At 38.5% G+C, this 19,271-nt stretch overlaps 1 protein-coding gene across 1 annotated transcript; it reads right to left on the bottom strand.

The window, feature by feature from the left end:
• Nucleotides 1-15,398: 15,398 nt before the first annotated feature.
• Nucleotides 15,399-17,526, bottom strand: LOC141616782 (pentatricopeptide repeat-containing protein At1g10270-like). Its single transcript, XM_074433926.1, has one exon. It carries the CDS (start codon nucleotides 17,421-17,423, stop codon nucleotides 15,696-15,698), a length of 1,728 nt encoding a protein of 575 aa, XP_074290027.1. The 5' UTR covers nucleotides 17,424-17,526; the 3' UTR covers nucleotides 15,399-15,695.
• Nucleotides 17,527-19,271: the final 1,745 nt, after the last annotated feature.

Here is a 19,271-nt window from a genome sequence, read left to right as displayed (position 1 = left end):
ATTCTTGCCACGAGTATAGAAACTGAAATCTTTTTTCCAGATCAAAGATCTCGTAAAGCCGGTCTAACTGAAAAAAATCGCCGCTTTCAGATGTTTTGATCTTGAGTTACGGCCAGTCAAAGGCGTTTTGTTAAAAACGAGGCTACCATGTAAAAAAAAACACGAGATTACCACGTAGAATATTCTATTTTTTTATGTTATGTCACAATTTAACTATGTTTACCACAATTTCCTAAAAGTTTGCCACGATTTATTAATATCTTGTCATAAGTGGTGAAAATTTTATTAAATTAACCTCATCCGCAGTTAAAATATTTAGCGTGAGACAACAAAACTACCTTCCTTTAGACGATTCTGCTCGATTATCCATCTTATCTAAGACCTGGAAAAGCGTTTGCAGCTTATACCATATTCTTCATTTTGACCATAAGTTATTTGTATTGCAATTACTAGCTTCTAGTCGAGAAGGCAGCGGAGGACATGGTTTCAATGAGTGGAACCGTCTATTTCGCCCTCCGATCCCAAGAACATCGGTCACTTGTCACATTTTCAGTTCAGGGTAATCCCAATTATTCACTAGTTTATTTACCAAATAACTATAAATATTTTTCGTTTTCATTAATTCTTTCTTTTATCAGTGTTCGTCGTCTCAGCGTTGCTCCCTTAGATGGACTTCTATCCTTGTCTAGCACACTCATCCTACCCATGAGTTTGTCAGGCAGAGATTAAGTCCAACGTCAATCCTTATCCTGCTCCGGTTCCAGTTTTCAATGTTCTCGTACGCATGTGAGGAACAATTGTTCACGTAGTAAAATAAAATTTTAAGCAACAAAATATAGTACTATAGATATTATATTGCGTGAAATCAATAAGATATATGCCTCATCTACGTATGTCCTTTCTATGACAGGATAATGAGGTGATCCACGGAGCGAAGTTTGGACGTCGGCATGGTAGGAAGTCAATGTTAAGATCAATCGATTTGGTCCTTAGTTTTGGCTTTAGGGTCTTTTGTGTCTTTTTTTCCGAGTATGGGTTGAGTCTAGCTGTCTAGGGTATTTTGGGAGTTTTTTCCGGGTATGGCTCTAGTCTAGGTGTCTAGAGGATATTTTGGGGGGGGGGGGGGTTTTTTGCGTGTATATGTCTTGTCTTATCTTGTCTTGTCATGTCATTTCTGGTCGAGTCGGGGTGTCATGTCTGGTCAAGTCGGGGTTTCGTGTCTGGTCGGGGTGAGAGGGTCGTGTCGGGTCGGTGTGGGAGTGTTGTGTCGGGAGAGGGAGAGGGAGAGGGGTGTCGGTTTCAAGCCCGGGTAAAAGAGAAGAGACCCCCTCAAAACCTGATTATAAGTTAGAGCAGTTTTGTTTAGTAATTGCTACTTTGTTGATACTTATAAACAAAGTATTACCCCGCTCTTTCTTAATGCCTTCTCTTGCTAGTAGTTCCCAGACCATGTATTTCATTTTTCCATTCTAAACAACTTTTGCCTTTTGTTTGCAGGATGCAGAGTTCCTACTCGATTTCTCTACTTAAAAATATATTCATAGTTGTTTTTCTGTGTATGTGGTTGATAAGCTTGGAGACCTTCCTCTCCTACTCATAACTGGAAGTACGTCCAATGTTTTCCCGACCTTTATTTTGCCAATTGTGCGGACACCATTTATCTAGGCTTCCTTCTCTTGCTTTTATACAATGGAGTTCTATGTTGATTTGTTCTCATATGCTTTGCTGCAAGGCCAAGGCAAGATTCAACCACAATTTGTCGACCCACTAATAATTTTGGGGTTAAGTAATTGCCGATGTATAATAAGTTGGTTGTGCCTGAGCAATTTGTTGTATCTTTAGTTGTTTTGTTGTGTAATGGTGAATTTCTGCTTTGGTACATATACCATCTTATCAGCTGCCTTAACTGGATGTTCAGCAATAACATAACTGACAGACATAACGCCTTGCCATGGATTAAGATACCGAGTATTCTACATACATCATGGTTAAGTAAATGTGTTTAGCGACATGCCTCCTATAAAGTTTAGAATGTTGTATTGTACTCTTATCAACCTATGAGTGTCGTAAGAAACCAGTTTAAAATGGCATTTGCGTTTGTGAGTTATGGCAGCTAAGGATAAATGTTAAGAGTTTTTTTGTCATTTTGCTCCGCTAACGTTTAGAAACTGATATTTCTTATGTCTTTTCTTGTGTGCAAGTCATCAAAGGTCTTCTTCTATGTTGAAGCCATTCTCAGAATTTCGAGGAAGAAGTGCGAGTCATACGAAAATTGCGCGAAAGCGGTCTAATAGAATAACAAATAATGATGAAAAAAAGGATATTTGACCGATCGAGACCTGTAGATCGTTCAATGGTGATCAATTTCGCAAGACCTATTGCTAGTTGATCGAGTTAGTGTTTGATAACGCGTCAAACAAGAACTAGAGTTGGAACAAAACGCGTCGATCCGAATAGCACAATTGCAACAGCGATTCTGTTTCTTTTCTTATTCAATATTCAATGATCTAACTAATACTATGGCAACCATTCGGTCTTTATAGGACTCGAAAAATGTTGTCTTTCAGGCCACGCAAACTATCCTCTAAAGATATTATTTGCTAAATAAGATAACATAAATTAAGGAAGAAAATAACAACTAATTGCATAATAAAATAACAGTAGATAATTGAGATCTCGTTTTTGTAGCAAGAAATGTGCATCAGCAACTTTATTTTGCATCATACTCCTTTTCATCAAAAGAATCGTCTCGATTCTTAGAACCATCTAATCCACTGGGATCGAATACAATCCTAGCAAATTCAGATGCAAAATTGATAGAGAAAAGAAAGTTATGTGCCAACCCTTAATTTTGTCTTCAGCTCATCATCTTCAATCTTCATTGACTTGCAACCATAATAATCAACTATAATCCTATTGTGCCGTCTCAACTCGTGCCTTCCACCCCTCCACCTTCCTTACACGAGAATAATTTCAACATTAACCTCATCATTATAATCATCAAAAATAGGAGGTAATGTCGGATCAAACTTAACATTCTCCTCGTTGGTGCTTTGACTCGAGAATACTCCCAACATGTCTTCTTCTTTTTGCCCCTTTTTTTCAGTTTTTTTTTTCGCGGAAGAATAATACCACGCTCGTGAACAGTAACTTTTTTTTTAAAAAAACTCACGCCTTGAAAAACAAGTTACTAAAAACTTGCTCCTGAGATGCAAAACCGATTAACCCTCAAACTACCTGCTTGAGTTTAACCCTTCAACTCCAATCGCAATCAGAAATTCAACTAACAACTTGACTTTGACAAGCTAGGACCGTCTAGATTTAGGGAAATCAAAAGCCAAAGCTCTGATACCATTTATGATACGAAAATTGCGCGAAAGCGGTTTAATAGAATAACGAACAATAATGAAAACGGGATATTTGATCGATCTAGACCTATAGATCGTTTAATAGTGATCAATTTCGCAAGACCTATTGCTAGTTGATCGAGTTAATGTTTGAAAACGCGTCAAACAAGAACTAGGGCTGGAACTAAACGCGTCGATCTGAATAGCACAATTGCAACAGCGATTCTATTTCTTTTCTTATTCAACATTCAATTATCTAACTAATACGTTGGCAGCTATTCGGTCTTTATAGGACTCGAAAAAAGATGTCTTTCAGGTCACACAAACTATCTTCTAAAGATATTATTTTCTAAATAAGATAACATAAATTAAGGAAGGAAATAACAACTAATTGCATAATACAATAACATTAGATAATTGAGATCTCGTTCTTGTAGCAAGGAACGTGCACTAGCAACTTTATTTTGTATCAGCGAGTTAAATCATAAGGCCACTTTTTTAATTGGGAAATTTTTGGGTAGGCATGGCCTAGAGGCAATTAATCTCATAAGTGTTTGCGTATATGTGGAGATTGCTTAATATCAGTTGGAGATTCACACACCATCTCTGAAGTTATAGAGCCCTCAACTAATGTAAAACAACTGGTAATGGTAGGCGGCGAGACGGTATTCTGTCAGAAGAATCATAAATAAGGGGATATCATTCCTTATAATTTTTTAGGTAAGCTCGCTACAACCAGCATGAGCATAAGACGTGGTATGAAATTCAATTTCGGCATCACATTTGAAGCATTCGAGATTAGTTAGTGTCTAATGCTTACATTATTGGTCAGACAACTACTCTGAACCACTGAAGTTTTATGAGCGTTTTTTAGCTTAGGAACCTTCAAAAGCGATAGGAGTTTCGGTCATCCGTTTGACAATGAAGCAATATTGAACAGGGACAATCAGTATGAACCTCCTTAATGCGATGAACCAGGCTACAACTATATATATATATGTGTGTGTGTGTGTGTGTCTATATATATATATATTATATATAAACTCGCCAAAGTGTACTCGTAATTGGCAAATTTAACCTATGTTTCCATGACCTTTACTTTGCTTATAGTGAGTACAGGAATTTGCTACCCTCGTACTCATAATTAATTGGCACATTCATTTGTTTTGTACATAGTGTACTTATTACTGGGTGAGTTCTTCGTTGATCTGCTTTGGTTTTGCAAGGAAAAATTCAATCCTGAAAACGTAGAATGAAGCAATTGTAATTGGGAGTTACTATGTTGGATTGTTGTCATTTGGCTTTGTCAGGTAACATTCAAACGTGGGAAACTTGTAAAGCTCGCCCGCGATATAATGGCCACCTGGCCCTTCTATCTTTACAGTGAGCTGTAAAATTTAACCTTTGTTGATGGCGTGTTTTGGAGCCGGACCTTTCGTCTGAGTTAATTACAAAGTCGGTTATGTTGTTATATAAATACAACAACCTGAATATTGATGTATGCGATTTCAATATATGAAAAATATAATTCTCTTAGTACAGTTACTATTTATACAATTATATAGTAATCAACCATATCAATCAAACATAATTCTTACATAAATCTATATACATTCATTCTTCTTAAACCTTCTATTTCTTCTTGATATCACCATAATTCCAGAGTCTTGGTTTCTTCACTAGTCGATTGCAGATTGATTTTCTTCTTTCATGTTGTGTTTTGTTATCGTTTTAATTATCATATTCGTTTCGTTTTATTGGTTTGTTTATCGATTTCTAGTCGATCGATTTTTGTTATCGTTTTTTTTTATTGCTTTACTGCTATGGCTGATCATTACAAAGGAACGCTTAGGATTATAATGGGACCGATTGACAACGCAGATGATTTCGCATCCGTGGCTGATCATTATAGAGGAAAGCTTAATATTAGATTTTTAAACAAGTAAAATTATGAACTGCTATTCTACGTGGTAACTCCGTGTTTTTTTTCCCACATATTAACCTTATTTTCACCAAAAACGTCTTTGACTGGTCATAACTCACAACCATGAGTTCCAAAAGCGACGATTTTTATTCAAATCAAAAATATCATAAACGTGGTCAATTTGAATAAATAATGTTGCATTCAGAACTCGCTACAAAGAGGTACGGTCATCAAATTTAAAATTTTGACTGGCCGTAATTCTTGCCACGAGTATAGAAACTGAAATCTTTTTTTCCAGATCAAAGATCTCGTAAAGCCGGGCTATCTGAAAAAAAAAATCGCCGCTTTTAGATGTTTTGATCTTGAGTTACGGATGTTTTGATCTTGAGTTACGGTCAGTCAAAGGCGTTTTTTGTTAAAAACAAGGTTACCGTAGAAAATAAAAAAAATACGAGGTTACCACGTAGAATATCCCTTATTTATGTCACAATTTAACTATGTTTACCATAATTTGCTAAAAGTTTGCCACGATTTATTAATATCTTTTCAAAAGTGGTGAAAAAATTATTAGATGGGCCTCGTTCGCGGTTAACGAATCCAATAAATAGCATACATTAGATGTATAATGTATTATATTTTATTTTGGTAGTTTCTGAGTTTTATACATCGTTTTTGAGTTTTGTTTTGGAAATTATGAGTTATAATATAAATTTTATGAGTTCATTCACTTAAACAATAAGCTAAATTACAATATACCTCAAAAACTATACATATAAATTCAGTAAATTTTGAGTTTTGACGTTAAAAAAATAAAATACTTGTAGGTAAAGACAATTAATACTTATCTTAGTATATTTTGTATAGGGTAGCGAACAAAATTAAGATGTTTTGATCAAGGGGTGGACCCAGGATTTAAAGTATGGGGTACCGAACCAAATTTAGCCCATATACATAACTTGTTAAATCTAATTCACAATATGTATAACGAGTACAATGACCGCTTACATAATAACTTAAATTTTGTTACTTCCCGACTAAAATTTCAATTCATGTTATATTTACTAATTTACGATTTATTAATTTTTTTATTGCTTTCGTTTTATATATGTAAAATTTTTTATACTTACTTTATAAGACACCACAACAAAGTAAACCCTCTACAATAAAATTAGAGAACATAAAAATGTGGTACTCAAAACATCAAAACGTCAGTTCATAGACTATACATCCGAGGTAGTACCTCTTATTGTGTATTTTCTGAGTTTTATTTTAAAGTTTTTGTGTTCTCTTTAGTATAAAGTTTTTGAGTACATTTACTAAAACATTACACTAAAAAAATATAATATTGCTCAAAAACTATATTTATAAATGGTAATATGCTCAGAAAAATTGTGTATATGCTCAAAAACTACAAAGTCTGAGGTACTACCTCAGATGCGTAATCCTTTTTCTCATCAAAAACGTCCCATTGACACTTATCTACAATAAATTTAGAAAACATAAAAATGTGGTACCCAAAGCATCAAAACGTCCCATTGACACTTCATGAGAATCGAACCTGGGATCTATTGGCGAAAAATCAAAGCCTTCACTATTGAACCATATAATGTTTGTTGTACATTTAATGCGCTAATATGTCCTTATCCATTATTAAGCAATATTTGGGGTAGCAAAAATTCATCCCATAACCGATTTTTTTTTTTTTACGTTTGGGATAGCGGATGCTATCCTTTGCTACCAGGTGGGTCCGTCCATGTCCCCTACTAACACCTGAGGCAATCTCTTTCGAGGTACTGAACACAATTTAATGGGTTAACCCTCCCAAGTTTGGTTTTTTCATTCGCAAGAGTCAAGAATCGAAACCTTGATCACTTGTTTAAGAGATGAGAGCTCTTACCACCAGCCAACTTTGGTAAAATTGATTGATATAGGTTTTGAACCTTAAACCTTGTTATGGAAATATATTGTATGTCATATTATGGTAGTTGTTATTTAGGAAAACACGGTCTTGGTAAATATTCGGTTTTCCTTAAGTCGAGATTAGGGTTGTATTATATGTACTATAAATACGTTGTATGTTTTGACTGTCAACACACATAACAAAATTCCCAAAACTTCTCTTGTATATTTACGTCTTTAACTTGGTAATCAGAGCCGTTTTTTTTCTTTTCGTCTGGTGTCTTGCGTCTGTAGTCATGACGAAAGATGGAGAAGTCAAGAAATCTAAATCCATCAGTCCGTATTTCCTGTCAACTAGCGATAAACTAGGGGATAAAGTCATTCAAGTTGTGCTCAATTGGTGATAATTATGACGAGTGGTCAGTCAAGTTTCGTGGTGCTCTACGTGCTAGGAAGAAGACGGGTTTAATCGATGGCTCAATCGCGAAACCCGATGACAAGTCAGAGGAACTCGAAGATTGGTATATGGTAAACGCGATGGTGGTCAATTGGATTTTTAATGTCATTGAACCGGCCTTGGGTTCCACAATCACGTATGTTGATGAAGCTAAGGTTTTGTGGGATGACATCGAGCAACGGTTCAGCGTAGGTAATGGACCCAAGCTTCACCGTGTGAAGGGTTCCATATCGTCGTGTAAGCAAGGTGAGAAAGAACTTGTGTCTGAATATTATGGTCGTCTCAAACGTTTGTGGGATGAACTCGATAAATATGATCGTAATCCCATCTGTGAGTGTCGTGGTTGCGAGTGTGATATTAACAAAAAGTTGGACAAGAAACGTGATGAAGGTAAGGTGCACGAATTTTTGCTGGGACTCGTGTCACAGTATGCTACGGTACGCTCTAACCTATTAATGCAGGAACCTCTGCCCTCTCTTAATCGGGCCTATGCCACTATTGTTCAAGATGAGGGTGTGCGAGGTGACGATGTTGGTACCAGTTCAGGCATTCGAAGTGAGAGTCGGTCTGACCCAGTCGGTTTCAATGCTACCACTGCCCATAACGTTAATTCTGATCCTCGTAATGACGGAGCTTCTCGTACTGATGGTTATACACGACCTAAGTGTGATAAGTGCAATCGATGGGGACATGTGAGGGCACAGTGCTTCGATATCATTGGCTATCCCAAAGATTGGAAGGAGAGAGTTCGGTCGAATTATAGTGGTAATTATGGTGGAGGTCGTGGTGGTGGACGTGGTCGTGATAGAGGTTATGGGCGTGGTTCAGCGAATAGTGCCACTGCAGGTGACGAGAATACGGACAACCCCCGTGGAGAGCAGCAGTATGTAAGTGTCCCAAAGGAGAAGTGGGATGCGTATGTTAACAATGTCAAAGGTTCTACGTCTTCTAGTTCCAATGCCCGGATGTCTGGTAAGATACATAATCCCGCACTTTGGTTGTTAGATTCGGGTGCTACCCATCATATGACGGGATGTCGCGAATTATTGAGTAACATCCGTAAAATTACTCCCTGTAATGTCACCTTGCCTAATGGAAAATTGTCGACATCGAATGAGGAAGGGCAGGTTCACTTAGGCGGCAAACTCCGGTTGCATAATGTGCTTTATGTGCCGGATTTTACGTGTAATCTTGTATCTGTCTATCAGTTAAGTATTGACCTTGATTGTATTGTTCAATTTAAAAATTCATCTTGTGTTATTCAGGACCGCGTATCGAAGACGACGATTGGTGTGAGTGAGCAACATGGGAGGCTGTACCTTCTTCACGGCGTTACTAGTCAGGCTTGTGGGTCGAATAAGATGGATGATGAGGTTGAAGTTTGGCATCGTCGATTGGGTCATTCTTCGAAGAAGATAGCACAGTATTTGCCATTTATTAATCGTAAAAATATTAGTCATAATTCCGTTCTTTGTGATATTTTTTTTCGTGCTAAACAAACACGGGAAAAGTTTGTCATCAGTGATAATAAAGCAGCTCGCATTTTTAAATTGGTTCATTGTGATTTGTGGGGCGATTATCGTACGCCTTCGTCTTGTGGTAGTCGCTATTTTTTAACCATAGTCGATGATTACTCCCGTGCTGTTTGGGTATATTTGGTGAAAACTAAAGATGAGGTATCTCAATTATTAAAGAATTTCATTGCAATGGTAAGGCGTCAATTTGAGGTTAATGTTAAGATTGTTCGTACAGACAACGGCACAGAATTTACATGCTTAAAATCCTATTTTGTTGAAAATGAAATTGTATTTCAAACTACTTGTGTTGGCATCTCGCAACAAAATGGTAGGGTTGAGAGAAAACATCGTCATATTTTGAATGTTGCGAGGGCTTTGCGTTTTCAGTCGGGTCTCTCTACACGGTTTTGGGGTGAATGTATTTTAGCAGCTGGGTATTTAATAAATCGCACACCGTCTGTCTTGCTTCATGGGAAGACTCCCTTTGAAATGCTATTTGGTAAAAAGCCGGTTTATGATAATGTTCGAGTATTTGGTTGTTTGTGTTTTGTCAAGCATCCTCGTAGAGACGGTGATAAGTTTGCCTCACGTAGTCGTCGTTGTATTTTTGTGGGTTATCCTTATGGAAAGAAAGGATGGGAAGTATATGATATCGAAACACATGAATTTTTTATCTCTCGTGATGTAGTGTTTGATGAGAATGTTTTTCCGTTTCATGGCGCATCTAATACTCCGTCTCCAGACCTTGAGCCACGGCCAGCTGCCTTTCATGAAAGTGATACGGAATGCGATGGTGAGTTCTTGTTAACTGATGTGCCTTGTGCTACGAAAGATGCCCCGGTAGAGAGTGAGTAGCCTGTCACAGGCAGTAAGACTGTGGAGCAACCGGTCACGGACAGTGGGACCGTGGAGCAGCGGCCTGTCCCGGGTAGTGAGCAAACGGGGTCAGGTAGTAATGGCGACAATGGTGGAGGTGTTATAGTCGGTTAGAGTAATGAAGCAAATGAGTATGGTCGTGGGAAGCAACCTCATGTTCCTTGGTCACGGTATGGTGAGGAGGATTATGTCACTGGTACAGCACGTGTTGTTTCTCCCACAATGGTACAGCCCAATGCCCATGTTGCGTCTCTTCCATCTTTGTCGGCAGGTATGCCCTATCCTCTAGCACATTATGTAAAGTATGAACAGTTTTCCATTGCGCATCGTTGTTTTCTCAACGGTCTTGATACTAATATTGAGCCCAAGTCTTATCGAGAGGCTGTGCAGCATGAGAAGTGGCGTGAGGCTATGCAGGCTGAGGTAGATGCATTGGTTCGTAATGGTACTTGGGAAGTTGTTGATTTTCCCAATCATAAAAAGGTCATTGGAAATAAATGGGTATATAAAGTCAAATTGCGAGCTGATGGATCCCTTGAACGGTACAAGGCGAGATTGGTCGTGCTTGGAAATCGACAGGAAGCCGGGATTGATTACTCTGAGACTTTCGCTCCTACTGCTAAGATGGTAACTGTACATGGTTTTCTTGCTCTTGCTGCTGCTCGTAAATGGGAATTACATCAGATGGATGTGCATAATGCTTTCTTACATGGAGACTTGGAGGAAGAAGTGTATATGCGACTTCCTCAAGGTTATTCTGTTCCTGGGAAAGGTAAAGTTTGTAAGTTAAAGAAGTCGTTATACGGGTTGCGTCAGGCTCCTCGTTGTTGGTTTGCTAAATTGTCTGCGGCTCTCACTGCTTATGGTTTTGTCCAATGTCTCTCCGACTATTCATTATTTTGTTATATAATGGATAATATTGAGGTCTATATTCTGGTGTATGTGGATGATCTCGTGGTTGGGGGAAATAACAGTGAGGCCATAGCAAATGTTAAGTCATACTTGAGTACTTGTTTTCACATGAAAGATCTTGGGTCGTTAAAATATTTCTTGGGCATCGAAGTTGCGCGTCGTTCCTCTAGCATATTTGTCTGTCAACGGAAATATGCACTGGATATTCTATCCGAGACCGGTATTATTGGTGGAAAACCGGAAAGTGTTCCTATTGAGCAGAATCATCGTCTAGCATTGTCCAAAGCTGCCGACTTTGAAGACCCGGAAAAGTATCGACGTCTTGTTGGTCGTCTTATTTATCTTACTATTACTCGACCCGAGTTGTCATATCCTGTCCATATTCTGTCACAATTCATGCAACAGCCTCGTCAAGATCACTGGAATGCGGCACTACATGTGGTACGCTATTTGAAGCGTCATCCTGGGCAGGGTATTTTGTTTCGTGCTGATTCTAATTTAGAGCTCTCAGTATATTGTGATGCGGATTATGCGAGTTGTCCTTTGTCACGTCGTTCGTTGACTGCTTATTTCGTTTTTTTGGGAGGTTGTCCCATTTCCTGGAAAACAAAGAAGCAGCCAACAGTTTCCCGTTCCTCCTCTGAAGCTGAGTACCGTGCCATGGCAGTTGCCACGTGTGAAGTAAAGTGGTTACTTGGTCTATTTAGGTTTCTTCATATTGATGTCTCGCGTCCAGCTGTGCTTCATAGTGATAGTCAGTCCGCTTTGTCTATTGCGCATAATCCTGTTTTTCATGAACGTACGAAGCATATCGAGGTGGATTGTCATTTTGTCCGGGATGCCATTCGTGATGGCCTTATTAGTCCTTCGTATATTCATACGTCCGAGCAAATTGATTTGCTTACAAAAGCTCTTGGTGTTCGCCAGTTCGAATATTTGGTGTCCAAGTTGGGCGTTCTTGATCCCCACGCTCCAACTTGAGGGGGGGGGGGGGGGTGTTATGGAAATATATTGTACGTCATATTATGGTAGTTGTTATTTAGGAAAACACGCGGTCTCATATTCGGTTTTCCTTAAGTCGAGATTAGGGTTGTATTATATGTACTATAAATACGTTGTATATTTTGACTGTCAATACACATAACAAAATTCCCAAAACTTCTCTTGTCTATTTACGTCTTTAACTAACCTCAAGGTTATACACTAACTTATTAACCATTGAGCTACGTGTACTTGTTAGATAAAGAGAGATTGTACTAGGTTAAAATCAAGGGGCTACTCCTCCTATAACCAATTGGTTTTATGATGGAACCTCCCTTTTGTTGTTGAGTGGTCCGTCTCTCCTCCATTTGGGTGTGACCTGATCCGTTTGCATGTTCTAACATGGTATCAGAACCCAAGGTTTCGTCATGAGTTTTGAATTTAAGCTGGACATAAAAGATGCCACAGGTGTCCGGTGGAGGCCCTCTTTCATGGTTCGTTAATTCCCACACCGGTGTGCTTTCATGGTTTCGCCTTGGGTTTCGATGGGGTCTCACATGTGAAGGGGCGTGTTAGAATATAAATCTCTAATATGTGAGGCGTCTAACATTGTTGGAGAAAGGGAAATTGAACTGCTTTATATTGGTAAGATTATTGGCGGGTCTTGAGATAAGACTCACGTGAATCTTGAGACAAGACTGACTCAAGACCCCCAATAATCTACTAACTCTTGACAATGTCTTAAGTTGAGTCTTAGAAATATCCAAGACTCAGTTTAACTATAATGACAACCAATAAATGGCTAATGTTTTATTGTTTTCTTTTCTTTTTTTATCTAAAACCCTATTAGAAAAGCATAGTGGAAAGTAGAGTCTTAGATAAGTCTGAGGGATAATGTTTAAAGTCTGAGGCGAGTCTGATATGGGTCTGAACAATAAAATAATAATAAAAGTTAATGGAAAATTGATATGACAGAATCTTAAGATTTTGGTGAGACTGACCACCGTAATCAAAGGGGCTACTCCTCCTACCTAGTGTCGATTGGTTTTAGGATGGAATTTCCCTTGCGTTGTCAAGTGGTATGTCTCTCCTATGTTTGGGTATGGACGACCCATTTGCATGTTCTAACATGAACGAGCATAGTTGGTAAGCTTGGCTGGTTCGAAAGGCCGTTCTCCAAGGACTAGGAGTATGACCTTTTGGTGTAGGACGTCTTTCTCGAGTAAGAGTTCCTCGATTTCAGCCACATTTATCTTCTGCTACTCGATTAATTGAATTGTCCGTTGATTAGCCTTGTTAACCCCCTCCCTGACTTCGTCATCAATGATAGCACCCGTTTTGTAGCTATAAGGCTTTGACATTTGAATCCATCCCCATTTGCGGAACGAGAGGAGACCCATTTTGTCATTGTATCCATAGACTGTAACTTGACCATATCTCATTTTGATCGCCTTTTCCAACCAACATTCCAGACTCCAAACTTTAATTGTTGACATTAATTTTCACATAGGTGAAGTTAATGGGATGGCACTCGACAATTGAACGTATCCACAACATCTATAAAAGGGCTTTTGCAGCTTAAACCCCATTCTTTACTATGATCAGAACTTATTTGCATTGCAATCCCTGGCTGCTGGTGGCGAGCCTGATATTAATCAGATAAGGGACATGTTTTTGGATGATGTGCATCATCAATTATCTAAAGCCAGGCAAATTAGCATTGAACGTCGCCATTAATGATTCCAAATGTTTCTCCCGTCTTGATACATGCTTGGAGTTGGTGAGCCATATTAATGTTCAGGACTTGTGTGTTATTGTCCAAACTGTTTGCTGCTTCTGGAAAGAAATCTTCTGTGATGTTGATGATGTAGGGTTTTATACACCCTATGAGCCCGGATCTAATCGCAAGTATGGTACAAAAATAAGATGAATCACATACCTCTTAGCGCAGCGGAATAATAACGATAATAAGAAGTATATTTGATGTAGAAATCCAAAATCCCGGACGAATAATAAGCACTCCACTTGTGAAGTTGTGATGCCTCTACCGGTATCCACATAGGTACTAATTTGCGCCTCGTATGCTACTAATGAAGGGAAGAAATCTAACTTCGCACAAACCTTCTTTATATAGATGAGATACATAGGATAGTTTCCTAAACCCTATCAGATAAGCGCGGCTGGGCCTAATTATTATTAGAGCCCGATTAGTATTAATTATAAGTCCGACTTATAATTATACTAATCCCGTACCTTTTGTGTGTGACCCAATAGGCCCACTTAAGACTACCAGATACGTAAACCGCCTTATGTGTCAAACCGACATTGGCCTCTAGCAAGGCATATCGATTACATAGATTTAAGTGAGTTAATTCGTATAGGACAGTGGACATAACTCCTTCAGATGATATATATGAGTTTCCGATTTCAATGTTGGGTTCAAAAGCCTTGCGCTCTTTGTATATTCGAGGGTGCATGTTTGCTGATGAGACATTTTCTTCTCTTCATTGATTGTGCATGTCACGTGTTTGAGAACCTGGTAACATATTGTCCTGGTGTTGAAATGCTAGTCTTTGATTCTTGCACTGTCCTTCGGATTCCATGGAGCTCTCGAGGTTTCCTAAGCTCAAAAATGCCCTCATTGAATTTCCCAGGGGCGGTATCAATCATGTACTATTAATATCGAAACTGAATGTCATATCAGCCCTGCTGGTTGCGCTGACATTAGAGAGCTCGTTTTGATGGGTTGCACCATTAACCAGCCTAGCGTGTTTGCAGACCTTGCTGCTACATTTCGACTTGTCGAAGAAGCAGAACTATTTATACAAGATACGGAGGCTCATAGATTTTATAGTTCCGTTCCTGTGAACGAGGCTCATATTGATTGTCCCAGTTTAACGTTGCTTGATTGTTTTGGTTATGATCCGGTACAGCGGTATGTTGATTGCTGTTATAGCGGGAATTCAGTTCCCAAGCGGCTTTTCTTTAGTTCAACCCCTGATCTAGAGAAGTGTCACTTTAAAATTTCCGTGAATTGTGCTTACGACACATTGTGGTTAAACTGGCCTTTACATTGCCAATGGTGAGTACCGTCTTATATTTTACGCCTTTCATTTCTTATTTTTACTTTTACATTATTAATGTCGGTCGTTTGGTTTTGCAAGGCAACATTTGAACCTGAGCAAGTAAAAGCATTTCACCCGCCTCGTCAATACAATGTTCACTTAACCATCACAGAATCCAAACATTCCGATGCCATAAGCGAAAGATCTTTAAAACTCTAGATAGATAAGGATGGAAATACCTGTATGTTGTGGAACAGTAGCTGAATAAGGGTACTGTGAATAAGGGATGAACTACAGTGAGTGAGACTCTTGAATACGGACAACCAACTTCGACAAGGCTTCAACGCGACAGTCTTTAATGGTACAGTCGTATACATGATCACATTAACATTAAACATATTAAACATAGAACAGGACGAATTTTAGCAGGACAATTGACAACGGAGCAATCTTTTAAGGGACGCGTCCATAAACTGTTTAGCAGGAGGGGCAATCATTAACAGGACAACTGCCGTAGGGCAATTCCTTACACTACAGGGCCGAATATGGGACAGCTGAATAGTAGACAAACTTTGATAAGGCAGCTGAATAAGAAACAATTAGACTACTGAACAAGAGACAACCTAGCGGAACATAGTCGTTTTAGTCAAAAACTATGATAAGGCAGCTGAATTATTCGAGACAATCTTAAAAAAGAGATTTCTCCTCAAGTGGTACCTAGTGCCCCATGGTTTCCCACACGCGTCCTACTGGTCTAGGTGGTCCAAAATCTTTCCAACACCCCAGCCTCTTCTCATCCAAAAGTTTCTCCATTTCCTCCTTTCTTCCCTCCTTTTCAAAGACTTGTAACAAAAACTCCCCAAGCAAAGGACTAACACCAGCGCCATATCCCATTGCTTGGCCAACCATATCCGCAGCCAAATTAAATCTACCAACTCCAACCAGCCCTTTAATCACAATCTCATACGTCAAAGCATCTGGTTTCACCTCTGCATTCCCCATCTTTGTCAACATCGCTGCACATGCCACAGCCTTATTATTATTATTCTCGAGCAACTCGGTAAACCATCTATTAGCATACAAGGGAAGCACTCGTAACTTAACATCAACCATCCTCTTAAACACCCCCAACGCATCATCAATCCTCTTTTCCTTCAAATAAGCATCAATTAACGCCCTATAAGCCGTAACATCATGACTCAACGACTTTGTCTGCAACTTGTTATAGAATTTCTCAGCCTCACCAAGCATCCCATGTTCCGTAAACCTAACAATCATATTAGTATACCCAGCAACATCCATAACAAATGGCCTCGACCCCATCTTTGTCCCAACCTTCCTAAAAGTCGCAACAGCCTCATCATATTTCCCCTCTTTAAAACACTCATTCGCCATAATACTAAAACTCTCCGAATTCACAGCCTGAAAAGTAGGCGTAGTATGATTATCCAACATCGTGTCAAACAACTCCCACGCCTCCTTCTTCTTCCCATGCTTCAACAAAACCTCAAGCAACACATTACACGTAACAGGCGTCATCCTAAACTCCCTATCAAGCAAACCTAGATACGACTCCATCGCCTCTTTCCCTCTCCCCTGAACAAAAAACCACTCCATAAAAGTGGCATTCACAACACCATCATACACCAAACACCGCTCTTTCAGTTCATCAAACAATTCATTCGCCTTCTCTAAATCCCCTAAATCCAAATAACCTTTAATCAAATTATTATAAACAATCGAATCCGCTCCCAATCCCTTATTCAACATCTCCCTCAACATATCCACCGCATCTCCGATCCTCCCGGCCTCAACAAACCCCTTAGTCAAATGCCGAAACGTAACAGAAGAAGGTCCGAAAGGGGCATCAGCTAGAATCGTGTTATACACGTCACGCGCCACGTCAACACGACCGCAATCACAATGAGTAATAATCAGAAAATTATAGGAAACAATGTTGGGAACAATATTATTCTGACGAAAGAAATAATCAAAAAGCGATACCGCATCGTCGAAGCGACCCGCGCGGTACATAGACGCGACTAGAGCATTACAGGTGAAGACAGTAGGTCGGGTTCTGGAAAATACGGAGTCGCGAGCGATGGCGGCAGCGTTATCGAGATCGCCAGCGCGGATAAGCGATTGAACCCGGTTATGGAGACTAAGCCGTGGACCGGTGAGTGACGAGGTGGTGTCGGGTAACGGTTTGGCGTTCGGGTCGGGTGGTGGGCACGGAAGAGACGGGTCGCGACGGAGAGCGTGTAGTGGTGGTTCGATGCGGAGACGGCGTTTGCGACGGCGGCGTTCTGCGGCAGCTTCTTCGGCGGAGGAGAAGGAGAAGGTGCGGGTTAGGAGGAGTTGGAGGGGTGGTGGGTGTGAGTGTGGGTGGATGATGCGGGTGAGGTGGGTGGCGGTGCGGCGGTTGAGGAGGCGGAATAGAGACATGGTTGGTTGGGTGGTGTGTTTGTTAAACCCTAGAGCAGTAGAGTGTGTGGTTTTGGGAGGTTTTTTTGTGATGCTGTGGAAATGAGACTATGAGAGCCGGGAATTACTCGCGATGGGTGTCTGGGTCGGGTCGAGTCGGGTCAGGCGTATCTATTTATCTATATCTATCTACTTCCTCTGACCCGGTCAATTGTTATCCTTTGGTTTGGCACAAAAACCAAGGAAAGAGGAGAGAGCCAATTATAAGATGACAAATGGACCAAATTGAGTGTGAAGGATCGAAATGCTCGTCAAATGCAATCCTAAAATAGAAAGGACAACAATTGACTAAGACACCCCAAAATGGAAAAGGACAACAAATGGCCGGGACGAGGGAGTATATTCTTTATATTTATACTAGGTAGTATCTCGCGTTTCGTGCGACTTGTTTAAAATTTTATTATTATAATTGAAGAAAAATAATATAATTCATATATGACCTTTAAATTTTACTTACAAATAAAATAAAAACAAATCAATTTTTTTTTAAGTTTAATTTCAATGTTTTAAAATAAAATACATATAATTTTAATTAAAACTTGATAATTATCCCAAAGTAAATAGTAAAAACACTAACCTACAATACAATGTTAACTGTTAGACAAAAAGTTAATTACAAGGTAGTACATTGTTCATTTTTTTTTTTTCAAACTAGTTTAGGATTAGGATCCCGAGATTTAAGAACCTTTTTTTTAAAAGGCCAAAACAATACAAATCTATATATATACATAAAAGAGAGTTTTTTCGAGCGATTCTAGAGCGTCCACATCATCAAAAATTAATTTAGGAAAGTTTCATAAATAATATTTTCCACATAAAAAATAAAGTAGAGAATCTTTTAATTATTATAATATCTATATTTCCTATTTTATATTCATGAGAAGTTTCTAATTTTTATATAAAAACTATGACATTTTATCTGGCAAAAAAATGTTGTTATAAAATTATGAAAATAATATAATTAGATTCGTGGTAAAAAAATACTTTCATTAGAGTATAGATTTCATATGATTTGCACATACGAGTATTAAAGATAGTGTACTTCTTTTAATATGTTATATGTCCCACATTGAAAAACAATGTTAGTGTGGTGATTATAATACGTATAAATTATATAATTGTCCCACATCGAAAGATTAACATAAGGTGGGTGATCCTATGATTATAAATAGGAGTCATCATTGGAACTTATATACCAACCAAAAACCTTTTGAGTCTCTTAAGTATTGTTTTGGAGATCTCTTAAGAGTTTATATCATTATCTTCACAGTATGATATATACATATTTTTTCTATATTATGTATTATATTCAAGTGATGTTTATAATCTTTATATAAAAACTTATACATCTCATTTGCCAAAAAAGTATTATAAAAAAAAAAAACGTGCGAATATTAATAAATAGTACTCCCTCCATTCAAGACCAAATACAACATTTTCATTTACACACTTGTCAAGACACAAATTACAACGTAAATATCTTTAAGTTTACATTATAAAAAATTTAAAGTTTGATATTCTCATTGTACTTTATAGGTGAATCAAATAAGATCTCACATGACCATATTTTGTCTTACATATTGCAAGGAATCGTAAAGATTTTATTCGTTCATGAATAGTGTAAAAAAAGGAATGTTGTATTTGGTCTTGAATCAAGGGAGTATAGTATTTGCTCATTATTATTAAACTGGGTTAGATGTCGAATTATGTGCGAAAAAGATGGTGTATTTCTAAGTATGTTATTTGTCTCACATTGAAAAATATGATGGTGTGATGAATATATTACGTATAAGTAATAGAATTGTCCCA

Source organism: Silene latifolia, chromosome 1 (assembly GCF_048544455.1).
Source record: "Silene latifolia isolate original U9 population chromosome 1, ASM4854445v1, whole genome shotgun sequence".
Classification (NCBI taxonomy): domain Eukaryota; kingdom Viridiplantae; phylum Streptophyta; class Magnoliopsida; order Caryophyllales; family Caryophyllaceae; genus Silene; species Silene latifolia.
Note: the sequence above shows the minus strand (reverse complement) of the source record. Positions and strands in the feature narration are given on the sequence as shown.